The sequence below is a fragment of the Felis catus genome, chromosome B1, assembly GCF_018350175.1.
Source record: "Felis catus isolate Fca126 chromosome B1, F.catus_Fca126_mat1.0, whole genome shotgun sequence".
Classification (NCBI taxonomy): domain Eukaryota; kingdom Metazoa; phylum Chordata; class Mammalia; order Carnivora; family Felidae; genus Felis; species Felis catus.
This window is the reverse complement of record NC_058371.1, coordinates 154,802,749-154,817,101: the sequence shown is the minus strand read 5'-3', so window position 1 is coordinate 154,817,101 and position 14,353 is coordinate 154,802,749. Positions and strand designations below refer to the sequence as shown.

Genomic DNA, 14,353 nt, shown 5'->3' with positions numbered 1-14,353 from the left:
AAAGAGAGAAGTCAATAGCAAGATAGTAGAGTTTTCAAGTATTACCTGCACCCTGAAAAAGTTTGAGAAATAATGAAAGGATTAACTCATGATAACAGTAGTGAAGAAGAATTTTTAAAAATAAAGTCCGAAGAATGTCTAGGGTGGAAAGAATCAAGTTGATAGGAGGAGACTAATAGAGAGAAAATATCTTATGCTTCATTTGTATTTAATATAGAGAGAGGCTGAATGAAAAGGAAAGGTCCTGGGGGATAGAAAGGCATAAGATTGTACATAAGATTAGGAAAACCTTATTTAATAATGAAAGTGGCATTGGAATTCACGTGGTCCAAGACATTAATTTTACAGATGAAAAAAAAATCAAAGATCGGATAATTAATTGCCTGGCCCATGATGCTAGAGCTAGTTAGTGGCAGATGTGTGTGATAAAACAGGTCAGATTTATTTCCACTAAAGTAGGATGTTTTGGGAAGAGTAAAATGACCCCTCTCTTCTGAGATGAGTATGAAGGAAAGAAAAGATAAGATAAATTTCGAAGTGGAAGAACTTTTCCATCAAGCAGAAGAGCCTGACTTCGGCTGAGTGAATAGGTGAGGTCATTTGGAGAGGACAGGAGATTTGGAAAGCCTTGAAATGAGCACTATGGAAAATGTGTTAAGGAGCCAATTAGACGTTAATAAGATTTCCAAGCAGTAGTGAAGGCTCAGATGAGGTTAGATAACATCAATTTGTACAGAAGTTAATAAGCCAAATTTCATGACTTGCCACCAGCAATCAGCAGCCTGAATATGCTGGCAATAAAGCAGCTCACTTCCCAGAAGAGAGAATTCATAAGGAGAGAAGACAAGCAGAAGTGTTACTGGGAGCACAGTTAAAGTGGAATACATGTCTGTTCCGAGGCACGAACACTGTGATTGAAAGAAGACTGTCTCACTTCTGTTGATTGTCCCCCCCTCCTCCCCCGCCTGGAGTACGGTGAAGGCTATGTGAGGCCATTTGTCTAAATACAACAATAATAATTTCTTAATCTGACCTTTATGAATTGTGGTCAAGTCTGAGTTCATTTTGTGGATCCCAGTGACCACTGTAGAACAAATTAGGATTAAAGACATTAAAAATGTTTGCCTCTAAAGACCTCTTAGGGGTAGGGGGATTAAATCAAAAGTTTGTTGTTGTTGTTGTTGTTGTTGTTTTTAATAACACCTTTATTGATATAATCCACATACCATTAAATTCACTCTTTCAAAGTGTATGCTTCAGTAGATTTTAGTACATTCACAGTTATACACCCATCACCACCGTCTAATTTTACAACGTTTTCGTCAACTTAAAAAGGAACTCTCTAGCAGTCACTACACTTAGGTCATCGGATTTTATACTTTAATTAATGTACATCCCCTCTCAGATATTAAATTGAGTGATATGTAATTATTTGTGACCTTATAGCATTCGAATATTCTTCTCAATAATTTCATTTTACTCTCTTGCAGTTCCTGATTTGCTTTTATTTTATTTATTTTTTTCTTTTTAGATATTTCCAAATTTTCCTGTTACTAAACTGACTCAGACTTGCTTGCTTTGTGTTTTAGTCATTTATTTTGAGACAGATGTCATTTTCTGGATGGTAGGAATCTATCTTTTCTTAGAATCAATAATATGTAAGTCTCTTGTGACTGTTCAATCTTTGGCCATCATTGCTTTAATTTCCTGCACCATAACTGGAAGCTCTCATTTACTGACATTATTACTGTGTGGGAATAGAGGCTAATTTACTTCCCAGGCACTGATTTAAAATAAGCCTCGATAATAGTTCAGTTCCACAATTATGATTTTTCCCAACACAAAGAGCAACAAAGCAGATATAGAGAAAAGGAAGGATAGATGAAAGAGGGAGAGAGGAGAATAAGGAAAATTGCTTAAAATTCTATCATAGGCGGGCATAGAGCATTTGGTGGCTCTTTTGTGCATCTTAAATACATTGTCCACAGAGAGACCTTCAGAATACATGGAAAAAAATGTTTAACTTCTACCGATTGGGAATTCATCCAACCCAGTGTCTATTTTCCCCATTGAAGAAGCAGGTGTGGAGAAAGAAACATTATTCAGTCATTTGTATTTACTTGAGAAGCTGAAATGAACAGATCATGTTTTCTATCAGGTGTTTAATCAAGATATCTTCTCAAAGAAAAATATAAGCAATGAATTTTTACATAACTCGAAGGATTTCTATGTATAGAATTATGTATCTTGTTCCTTATTATCAAATCGGTCTTTGTTGTTCCAGTTTCTTTTTTTTTATTTTTTTATTAAAAAAATTTTTTTTTCGACTTTATTTTATTTTTGGGACAGAGAGAGACAGAGCATGAACGGGGGAGGGGCAGAGAGAGAGGGAGACACAGAATCGGAAACAGGCTCCAGGCTCTCAGCCATCAGCCCAGAGCCTGACGCGGGGCTCGAACTCCCGGACCGCGAGATCGTGACCTGGCTGAAGTCGGACGCTTAACCGACTGCGCCACCCAGGCGCCCCCCCAGTTTCTGTTACTATTGTTCATTGCTTTTATTTGACTTTGGATGGCATTCCTGACTCCCTGTTCATCTCCTCTTTTTTCGTGTAAATCTACAATCTCAATTGCACTGTTCCTTTTGTTTGTCTGTTTACCAGCGGCCCCTTCTTATATGCTACATTGACTTTTTTTTTAATACAAATCCAGTCTTAAATAAATTGGAATTAGCCAGAATTCAGAACATATTATCAGCCACTTTCTGTAAATTCTTATTAAGCTCAATACATTGAATTTTTATGTCTAGGAAATCTATTTCACTTATTATTGGAACTTTATTATTATTATTAAGTTTTTACTCCTCAGTTTCAACCACTCAGAGTACATCTAGAATAAAACCATTGAATATATATTATAGTAATTCAAATAATAATAAACCTTTTTCCCTTTTCTCTCCTCTTAATGTACTTATATTTTACTATACTGCCAATGAGATTTTATCTCTGAAAACTTTAATAATAATAATAATAATAGTAATAATTGCTTACATTTCTAAAAAGTAGAGAAGCATATCAATGGGAGATAAAATCAGAGATAAAATTACTTTTGTAGGTTAAATAAATGTTATTTTGATGCAGATAGTGGTAACTATCATATTTCATCTGGCTGATGCGTTACGATGTGTTTTTCTATGAAATGTTGTTAGGGTTGTTGATTACTAAACACATACACACAAAACACACATAATTTGTTTTTGAGAAGTTGCTTAGTTTAACATCAATTTACAATGCTTGTAAGATAATTTTATTATTATTTTCTGATATCGTTTAGTGAAATCTTTTTATCTGTGCTGACAGTATTCTCGAGAATGTACTTAGAATTACATTTAGTCACAATAATTGGACATTCAAAAAATGAGTTTAGAAGATCAGTATAGTCATTTAAAAAAATAAGTAACTCTCAGCTGGTGGACTACATTCTAAATTGTACCGTTAACAATGGGCATTTATTCAATTTTATCTCTGTTGTTGTTTCTTCTCTTAGTCTCTCTTATACTCTTATCCATATGCACGTTCAGTGACGTCATCCAATAAATGATACTGTCAGACAATAAAGGCTGGCATTGACTTAACGATAATTTAAACAGGGCTGATTTGGAATTTTTGTGCTAGATACTTTTATTTTATGACCTGAAACTAATTAGTTCATGTAAATTTTAATTACCTCAATATTACCAAAAAAATGCAAACCATTTTAACAGTTAAATTTTCTTTAAAGAGAAAATCACATTTATAGTTTATACCACTTTCCTCACAATCAAATAATATAAGAGAAAGGAGTGGTTAACATGATGGGTAGTTGGGAAAAGGATTGGGAGCAGGTTCCAGGAGGAGGGAGGGCTTGGAACAGAGTAAAGCCCAAAGAATAGTCCAAGATTTAAAACGTGGGCTTGAGTATTTGTAAGGGGTTTCCGAAATATGTCAATTAGGTCATAAACATTTATAGTGAATCAGAACATCATTGAGTACTAGAAGCATAACCAAGGTCTTAAAAATAATTGAAATCAAATTTTATGATCTGAAAATTATTATAAATCATCTATTAAGTCTTATATTTGTCTCCTTAGCTCAATAGTTTAAGAACAACTCTAAAAGAGGTAGTCTCCCCTGTGCTGGTTAAAAACCCCCACCCCCAGTTTTTTATTTTCACTTCATTATTCAACCCATGTAATCATTTGGGTAGAAAAGTGAGTATTGATTTTTTTAAATTGTTTTTCAATGTTTCTTTATTTTTGAGAGAAACAGACCATGAGTGGGGGAGGGGCAGAGAAAGCCAGAGACACAGAATTTGAAGCCGGTTCTAGGCTCCAAGCTGTCAGCACAGAACCTGACACTGGGCTTGAACTCATGAGCTGTGACATCGTGACCTGAGCTGAAGTCAGATGCTTAACCAACTGAGCCACCCAGGCACCCCTAAAAATATTTTTTAATATTTATTTTTGAGAGACAGAGCACGAGTGGGGGAGGGGCAGAGAGATGGAGACAGAATCCGAAGCAGGCTGCAGGCTCTGAGCTGTCAACACAGAGCCTGACTCAGGGCTTGAACTCATGAACTGAGAGATCATGACCTGAGCCGAAGTTGGACACTTAACCAACTGAGCCCCTTGATATTTTTTAAATACTAGATTATAATATTATTAAACAAGGAGCCCAGCTAAATAACATTGAATTGGATGGGGACTCCTGGCCAGCTCAGTGGGTAGAGCATGTGACTCAGATCTTAGGGCCTTGAGCTCCAGCCCCACCTCAGGGCCTGTAGCTATGGACAGGTCACTTAGATTTCCAGAGTTTCATTCTCCAATCTATAATTCCAATCAATAAGCACCTTGCAAAACTATTACAAAGTTTGAGAATATGTGTTTTTGTATATATGATTAAATAGATATGTATATGTGTATGTGTATGAATATATATATATATCTTTTTAAATTTATAATAAATAAATGTTTATTTCTGAGAGAGTGTGAGCAGGGGAGAGGCAGAGAGGGAGAGGGGGACAGAAGACCCAAAGTGGATTCTTCACTGACAGCAGAGAGCCCAATGTGGGGCTCGAACTTAGAAAGTGCGAGATCATGACCTGAGCCAAAGTCGGATGCTTAACTGAGCCACCTAGCGCCCCTATATATAAGTAAGCATATATGTAAAGTATCTGGTATATATAAGCATTTATTGAATTAGAAATATTATTATTACTGGTACTATTATTTGTCTGATACAAATAAAGAAATACAGATTTTATGATTAGCAACATTGTTCTAATTTAGTACAATAAATTTATTAAAAGCATCCGTTTATAGAGTAGTGATTACAATTCTTACGTTGTTGCCTCAATTAACTTAAGCAATGTGGGACCATGGGAAATATTCCAACAGTTAGTAATAATAAAGCTTTTCTAACCTTTGTAGTCCACCCTAAAAGTGTGGGATGTATTTTGCTGATGAAGTAGTGAAACATTTATCTTTCAAGTAACATACTGGGGACATGAAGATAATATAACCTGCATTTCATCTATGAGATCTAGTGCTGAATTCTGCGATCCCAAGCTGTAGGTGAACCACAAATGCTAGTCTTGACTACCACTGGTCACACTCCATTCCTGCATCACTCTGCCAATATTTTTTCCAGTTCATATACTTGCTCACAAAGTATTTCAAGATTAGATGCATGAGTGTGCTGTGATGAAAATGGCATTAAAAAATCTGAACAGGGCGGGGCACCTGGGTGGCTCAGTCGGTTGAGCGTCTGACTTCAGCTCAGGTCATGGTCTCGCAGTTTGTGGGTTCGAACCCCATGTTGGGCTCTGTGCTGACAGCTCAGAGCCTGGAGCCTGTTTCAGATTCTGTGTCTCCCTCTCTCTCTGACCTTCCCCCGTTTATGCTCTGTCTCTCTCTATCTCAAAAATAAATAAATGTTAAAAAAATCTGAACAGGGGAAAAAAAAGTCTTAACAAGGGCGCCTGGGTGGCTTCAGTCAGTTAAACATCTGGCTCTTGATTTCAACTCAAGTCATGATTTCACAGTTCATGAATTAGAGCCCCACATCAGGCTCTGCACTGACAGTATGAAACCTGCCTGGGATTCTCTCTCTCTCTCTCTCTCTCTCTCTCTCTCTCTCTCTCTCTCAAAATACATAAATAATCTTTAAAAAAATCTTAACAGACATACTATGCACTGAGTTTAGAACCAAAGTTATTATGCTTGAAGTATATATTTGCCCCTTTTCCCCCTCACTTCTTTTTTTTCTTGCCCCAATTCTCTTTATTCCTTCTTTCCTCTCTCAATCTTGCCAGATATTTGTAGTACAAATATAAAGAGATCTGCATATGTTACAGAGAAAAGAAATATTATGTATTATACAAACTCTCATAAACAACCTGATATAATTAAGCCTTGTAAGTTTTATGGTCTAGTAGTAGCCAAATATTGTTTATTGGCTACATTTAATACTCACCAAGGATGGTTCAGTCTGCAGTTTGGAGTTGAGTAGAAGTGAAGAAAACACCATTGTTAACTTACGTTGTTTCAGACCCTGGAGAATAGTCAGATATCTAGTTGGATAAGAGTAAATTAAATAGGCAACAAAATATAATGTCCCAGAGCATATTAATGACACTATATTAAACATGCTAACTTGACATAAGGAAGTAGATTCTGATAATGTTACTGAAATCTAAAAGCATTGTAAAACAAATGTTTTAGGTGGCACTTAATATACGTTGGGTAATTAACTTACCAGTTTTCTAAATACAGAATCAGACATTTTTTAAAATGACTAATGATAATAAAATGGTAATTTAATAGTAGAAGAAAATAAGCTTTAGAGGTATGTTCTTGTCTATTTCTCTTGTCTTGTTTTGAGAAATTAATTTGTTTTATTATTTCTGTGTATACATGAAGGTGATAAAGGCTGGGTTGATAATTGACATTTTTATGGAAGACTGATCCGATATCAACACTTTATTATTTAATTTGCAATATGATTTCTTACATTTTAGAAGAGAATAATTCTGCAATATGCCCATTCTTTTGAATATTTAACCAGTAAACTTGTATTAATATAGTAAGACTTCATCAAATATATAACAATATATTCTGGTTTTACAATTTGAAAAATGCTACAAAAAGACAATTTTTATGACTTCTTTGTATTAGGCAAATGGGGAAAAAGTCAAGGTTTATGATATATGACAAGTGCTCCTTTGAATTCCAAAATATACCTGACCTCACAATATTTTTCAACATGACTTCAAATAAGCATGTAGTGAGGTCAGAATGTACTTGCTTTTTCAACTGCAAGCCATCTCTTTTGTACTGGTATAAACATCCTTTATAAATTACATTCATATGACTGAATTTCATTAGAAAAAGAAATTGACATATCTTAAAAATTAGCAAGAATGGTCTATTAACGTTAATGGCTTCACAAATTAAATATTGCTTAGTGGATGAAGGCAATTTTCAGATAAATCATATTCTTCAATAACAGGTCTGTCTAGCCATTTGCAAGTTGGACTTTATTGTGCTTCATGAAGTAAATTGTTCCTCTCACATTTGTCTCCTCTTAACCTGAGCATTTTCACTATAGCCACATCACATTGAATGGCCTAGACTTCTTGAATACCATGACATGGGAAATACGTGTCCATGCATGTAATAAACACCTGACATAATACTCTCCTTTACCTTAAAGCCAGGTGAATTCTTTCAACATTGGCACAGGGAACTCGGGGCAGGAATCATTCAAACTTTTAAGGTAGTTAATGGGAAGGAGAGAAAGCTTTGAGAAAACCAGCATGTGGCCAAAAACAACAGCAGGTGTGGCCATATGGCAATCGAATTAGAAAAGGGATTTTTGCCACACTGCCTTCCAGAAGATAGTCAAGCCCAGAGAGTGCTCAAGAAGGGATGATTTACTCAGTACATTTTAAGTGTTTCATATTGCCTCTTTCACTGATCCTCTCCAAAGGGAATTTAAATCTATTACACCAAATAGATATTGTAGCATTTTCTTAAAAAATAAAAAAATAATAATTTCTAAAGTAATTTCAGTTCCACATTTAAAGATTACTATGCCAAAAGCATGTTTATTTCCAAATAAAGCATTTGCTGAGACTGTTTTCCAAAAAGTAAAGCTTTGTAAGGCTAAAACTTAATGGCATTATTTCATTTTAACAACACATTTGGTGAGATGATTTAAAAATTTTAAATTCCCTACCTAGTCCAAAGCACTCTGTAATAACATAATTTAAATTATCTTTATAAGAATCCTTAACCTGTAGAGTAACATTTTTTCAGAAGTTCTTGAAGCACATTTTCTTTTAAAAAGAATTTGAAGATGTGTTTTATGTCTTAAATTAGCTCTCAAAAACACGTTTGACCTACAAAACAACAGGAGCTATACTATTAACAGTCATTACAAAATTTACTAGTATTGTATCATGTTATAATTTCAGCAGCATTCTTGGACTCTGTGTGTGTGTGTGTGTGTGTGTGTGTGTGTGTGTGTGTGTGTTCTAATATGGGAAAATGTCCATGCTTTGTCTTTTATTGTTCTTATCTTGAGGTCTTGAAGGAAAATATGGTCTTTGATGAGAACCAAGAGAGATTCATGAATACTTCCTCTGTTCTGGTCTTCCCCCTCCACACACACACACCTGTATTAGGGTGATAGCAAACTACCCTGTGGTCAGCATGAAGATAATATTCATATTTCAAACTTGAATTTTCTGGTTTGATTCTGCTTGTTGGCACCACCATACTTTTATTTTCCATGACCACAGTTTTTGGACAACAGACCAACAAAAAGATAACTAATTAAGCAAGCTAAGAGCTAGCAGTTTAAGTGTTTATTGTTTCCATGATAGCATTTTTTCAAGTAGGATTGTTATGTTTATCTTGAATATAGGAAAAAATATCCATCTATGTAAAAAATATGAACTTGTAGTCAGTTTCTTTTTGGAGGACAAATATTAAACTTCTGTTGAAATTACATATATTTAACTTAGTAGAAGAAAGCTGGATTTTTGTTGTTTTAAAATTGATCTTTTCAGAGTATATGGTTATTTTTAATTTGCTTAAAAATTTAGGATTTAACCTTTTTTAAAAAATTAAGTTATGGAAAAGTCAAAAACAGTAAACATCACTGCCTCAATCACTCAGATGTTAGACTGTTGTATTTTGGCATGTTGTTTCCAGTAATTATTAAAATAAAACATATGGTTAAGCCCTTTGGTCCACTTTTAGTCCTCCTACTCTCATATTAGAGGCAAACACTAATATGAGTTTGATTTTTTCCCTTTCAATTAAATAAAATTACTTATATGTGTGTGTATATCTGTCAAAAATATAAGTAATATTTTAAATATACACTTGACACTTGAAGAACTCTGAGTGCTGACCCCTGTGCAGTCCAAAATCTGCATATAACTTTTGATCCCCCCCCAAACGTAACTACTAATAGCTTATTGTTGACCAGACAGAAGCCGTACCGATAATATCAATAGTCAATTAGCACATATTTTATATGTTATATATATGATACACTGTGTTCTTACAATAAAGTAAACTAGAGGAAAGGAAATGTTATTAAGAAAATCCCAAGGAAGAGAAGGTACATTTACAGGACTGTACTGTATTTATCAAAAAATAATCCACATGGAAGTGGACCCACACACTTCAAAACTATGTTGTTCAAGGGTGAACTGCATGTTCAAAGGTGTAAGGCATTTGTTGTTATGATCTCTCTTGTTGACATATAAAAATCCACCTCCTCCCTTTTACCTGTTTTATAACATTTCCTCATATGAATAGAAAACATTTGATTGATCCATTCCTCTACCGATGGACATTGATAAGTTCCTTTCTTCATACCTTCTCTGGTAGTCCATTATTGCTGAGATTTAAGTAACATTTTCATAATAATCAAATACTTATCTACTTTGGACTTGCAGTTTTAGACTACTTAGCAAACCACTCTTGAATATTTTCCACTGGAGGTGTTTTCTTTTTTGATTATTCTTCAAATATAGCAAAATGGCAAATAATTCAAGATATGATTTTTAACATCAAATGTAATTTGTTCAAAATTTACATTAATCTTTATCATAACTAGTCACTTCCATTTTGTCTTCCTGTCATCCTGAAGAATGAAAATGTAATTTCCCAGAGGCTTTAAGAATTGGGGGAGTATTAAATGTGACTGAAATTAAGTGATTAATAATTTACTTTTGGGTCATGAATCAACTTCACGGGATGCTAAGGATCATTTGCAACCCCAGAAGCATTGGCAGTAACAATGCACTTTTTCAGACTCAAGAACTCTCAAAGGTTGGCTGCCCAACCTAATTAAACTTCAATCTTCTGATACCAAATTTATTTCTTCTTTGTACTGAATTTCCTCAGATCTTCTTGACAGGAAAATGTCACTTTGCCTGACAGCTGATAGACAGGTTATGTAGCACCATAATTGGAGAGAAAAGGATAGCTTAAAGCTACTCGATTTAATGGCTATGTGTATGGCTTTTTCTCTCTTTCTTTTCTTTTCTTTTTTTTTTTTTAAGGGTCCTGTGACAGACACAAAAGGACTTAGCAAATAGGCCTAGTGCCATTTTTTCCCTGCTTCCTCCAGGGGTAATTATCTTACTCCATCAATAGTGCTGTCAGAAATTGGGCACATAATTCAGCATTTAAATGAACAAGCAATGTAATATTTCCTGTCTCCCAGTGGGATGCTTTGCAGTTCACATTCTTCTCTGTCACTCTCTCACTTTTGATGTATGTGCCATACCCAGTCCTTAATCCCTTCTCTCCCTTGTGTTTCATTGCAGATGTTGGCTCCGACTTGACACCTACTTCATTTGGAGCTTTATAGGACCAGCGACCTTGATAATTATGGTAAGAACTCCTCACTAACTATGTGTCTCCCAGGTCAAAAAATAAAATTTCTATGATCTGGCCATCTTTAATTTACATAGGTGTATTTGGGAAAAGCATCTACTTTTTGACCCTATATGACTCAAGCAATTAGACGCTCATTAGAGTCTACTTTTATATTGTAAAACATGTAATCAACACTGTTGGAGTAGAAAACATGCCTTTGCAAATATTTATGCAGTACCATAGTTCCTTAGGAGCCCGATCCAACATAATCTATTTGGCTTTGTAGGATTTTGAACAGCAATGACTTCAAGTTTCACAACAGTATATTTCCTGTCTTTCATTTACATAATTTGAACTACGAATGAAATCAGAAATTGGAAATGTGGCAATATACTTTACTATTCCTTCCAGTTTTGTTTTTTATATAAATCTTAAAAACTTTAAAATTCAAAAGGATTTCACTTAAGAATGGCACAAATAAGTTATGCAAGTGTTCGGAATCATACTTCTTTTTGTATTTTTAGGTGCATAATATCTTGATTTCAAATATGAATTATTTATTGTAATTTAGTTTCTATTTTTGGCATTATTTATATACCCATCATTTTATAATACAAAGTCATTCTCCAAATAAAATGGCCTCTTGATTCTGAATAAGATATAGATCTCCAATTCATTATCTGAAATCCTTTGAAGCAGGCATATTTTAGAATTCAGAAAGTTTTCAAACGTCAGAAAGACAATATGGTACATGTACTGCATATTAGTTAGAATTCCTAGTAGAGAATAAACAGTTGCCCAAAGCAAACACATCAGTGAATATCAACAGTAGGGACGAGGCAGGACTCTAAAACCAAACAGTAATAATTCAGCAGAAAAAAAAATGGGAAAGTAAAAGGAAATGGAATAAAGATAGAAGAACCCTATGTCAGTACAAGTTCAGTTTTCCCACCAAATAGATTTAGTTAAGGTTACGCTTTTTGGCCACTCAATTAAGTGTTTAATACTCTCACTTTTCAGACTTTTTGGATTTGATAAAGGATTGTAGAATTGTATTATTGAGAGAACTTCAGTAGGGCTTATAATTGGATTTTCCTCGACCCCACCAATCCTAAATTTTGGAACATATTAAAACAAACCAGGTCACAAAGGCAGTTCAATATATTTTCTATAGTTTGTATATATGTAAGATGTGGAATTTACACTGGAACTTTTTGTTTTGTTTTGCTTTAAGTTCTATCCTCTCTCTGGTGATTCTAGTGATATAACAGTATCATTGAGTGTTTTCTGGACTTTAATCCTAGTTTGTTGTAACATTAGAATTTACCACCATTTTATAATCCTTTTGATCTAGCTCTTCAAAAATATATTATTGATTTTAGTATTTATGTTTTTGGAATGTAACATTTCAAAATATATCCCCAAATAGTAAATTTGGGGCTGTGTTCACAAAATATATCCCCAAACAGTAAATTTGGGGCCACGTTCAGAGGGCAGAAATAATAACACACCTGGAATAATTTTTTTTTGGTTTTTATTTTTTTTAATGTTTATTTATTTTGAGAGAGACAGAGACAGAGGGATCGAAGACAGAGCACGTGCGCATGCACAGGCAGGATAGGGGCAGAGACAAAGGGAGAGAGAGGAATCCCAAGCAGGTTCCATGCTGTCAGCATAGATCCTGACATGGAGCTTGAACTCACCAACCAAGAAATCGTGACCTGACCAGAAATCAAGAGTTGGAACCTTAACCAACTGAGCCACCCAGATGCCCATTTTTTTCAACATATACCTGGCTTTGAGTTGTTTTACAATTTCCACAGCATCATTCCAACTGCTGCTGATTTTTTATTTGTATGTATTTTGGCATAATGGTGCTTTGTAACTCATTGGTATCCCAACTCCCTAAAGTGGCTTCTTGCCTTTGCTAAAATACTAGGCAATCATCTATGATCCAATTCCTTTATAAGTATAGTGAGAGCTAATTTCCCAGAACAACTCATCTGTTATGGAGAATAGACTTACTTTTTTTTTTTTTTTATTCCAGTTATGCTACATAACAGTACCTTTTACATTACAGCTTAATGTAATCTTCCTTGGGATTGCTTTATATAAAATGTTTCATCATACTGCCATTCTGAAACCTGAATCGGGCTGCCTTGATAATATCAAGTAAGTGATTTTTCTTTTTGTTTTCTTTAGCCATCCTAAGTTTGGTACTCTAAATTATCCCTACTTTTAATTCTATTGAAATCTTGTGACAGAATGATGAGGATCGATGTGTTGTCTTTGCTGAATAAGATCATTTATTGACTACTGAGATGACCTGATCTGCCTGAAAATAAGTATAATGAAGCTTTGTCTTCAAAAAAAAACTTTTTCCCAAAACTCTGATTTTCAACATGAGAAGCTCTTAAGATGTACATTTATTATTTTTTTCCTGAGCCAATACAAAGTTTCTGTATCTGGATAGACTGTTATTTCTTGGAGCAGTAACCACATCAGTTACCAACACCCCATCTCCCCCTTCAGAGCAATGTGAAGAGAGTAGAATGGTGACCCTGTGAGCAGCACAAGGGAGATTTTTACACCACAGGAGAAGAATCCCAAGATTATTAATCTGGGCAATTGTAGAGGAGCTGTTATGAAGCTGGCCCCCCTCTCCTTCTGAGAGAGGAAGAGAAAACCCAACTCCCCATGGAAAGTCCTATGGTATATAAATATATAGCTCCAGGCTTTAACCCCTTTGAAATGTTAATGCTTCCCTCTTGGGAGGTAAAGCACTCCAGAAGTCTCTCTATCTACTCAGCCATCTTTTAACTTCCAAGGTTTGTCCTTTAATCCAAATTCTATTTCTCTATGCTCAGAAAGCCCTTGCCATGCAGAGATATGAAAATATTCACATTCCTTTCCACACTAATAGTACTTTTTTATATATATACAAAAGAAGCTAATTTACATTTTCTGAAAAGAAAAATAGTTTCTCAGTATAACCAAAATTTTTATGTTGTCCCTTCAGAGGCTGGGACACTTGAGAGAGATTGTAATGGGGAGATGTACATTAGTCATTAATATATGTTATATATTAAATTGTAATTGTATATAATTTGCCTGTGCTATGTATTAACCTGGCTAAATGTTTTTATTTAAATGAATGTACTTTCAGACGTTTCATGAGGTCACCTGTGACTTTTGAACATTCTCCTCGAACTACCTCAGATAGCAGCTATGTCACCCATTTTTCATCTACATTTAGTGCCTGACACAGTTTCTTGCCCATAGTAGTCCTTTAATGAATGTTATAGAATAAAGCAATACATTAAAGACTTTAGTGACAAAAGTGTATTGACACTAAGTGGTTAATTTTGTTGAAGGAATCATCTGTTTAAATTTACTGAAAAGGATAGCTAAGAAA

General features: G+C 34.6%; 1 protein-coding gene across 29 annotated transcripts in view; it reads left to right on the top strand.

The window, feature by feature from the left end:
* Positions 1-14,353, top strand: part of ADGRL3 (adhesion G protein-coupled receptor L3) — an 823,449-nt gene that overhangs the window by 731,487 nt on the left and 77,609 nt on the right. For all 29 annotated transcript variants that reach the window (XM_045056306.1, XM_045056308.1, XM_045056303.1 and 26 more), the window contains 2 exons: positions 10,887-10,953; positions 13,019-13,110. In XM_045056306.1, the coding sequence (XP_044912241.1) occupies positions 10,887-10,953; positions 13,019-13,110 (159 nt within the window). The remainder of the gene's footprint in view (positions 1-10,886; positions 10,954-13,018; positions 13,111-14,353) is intronic.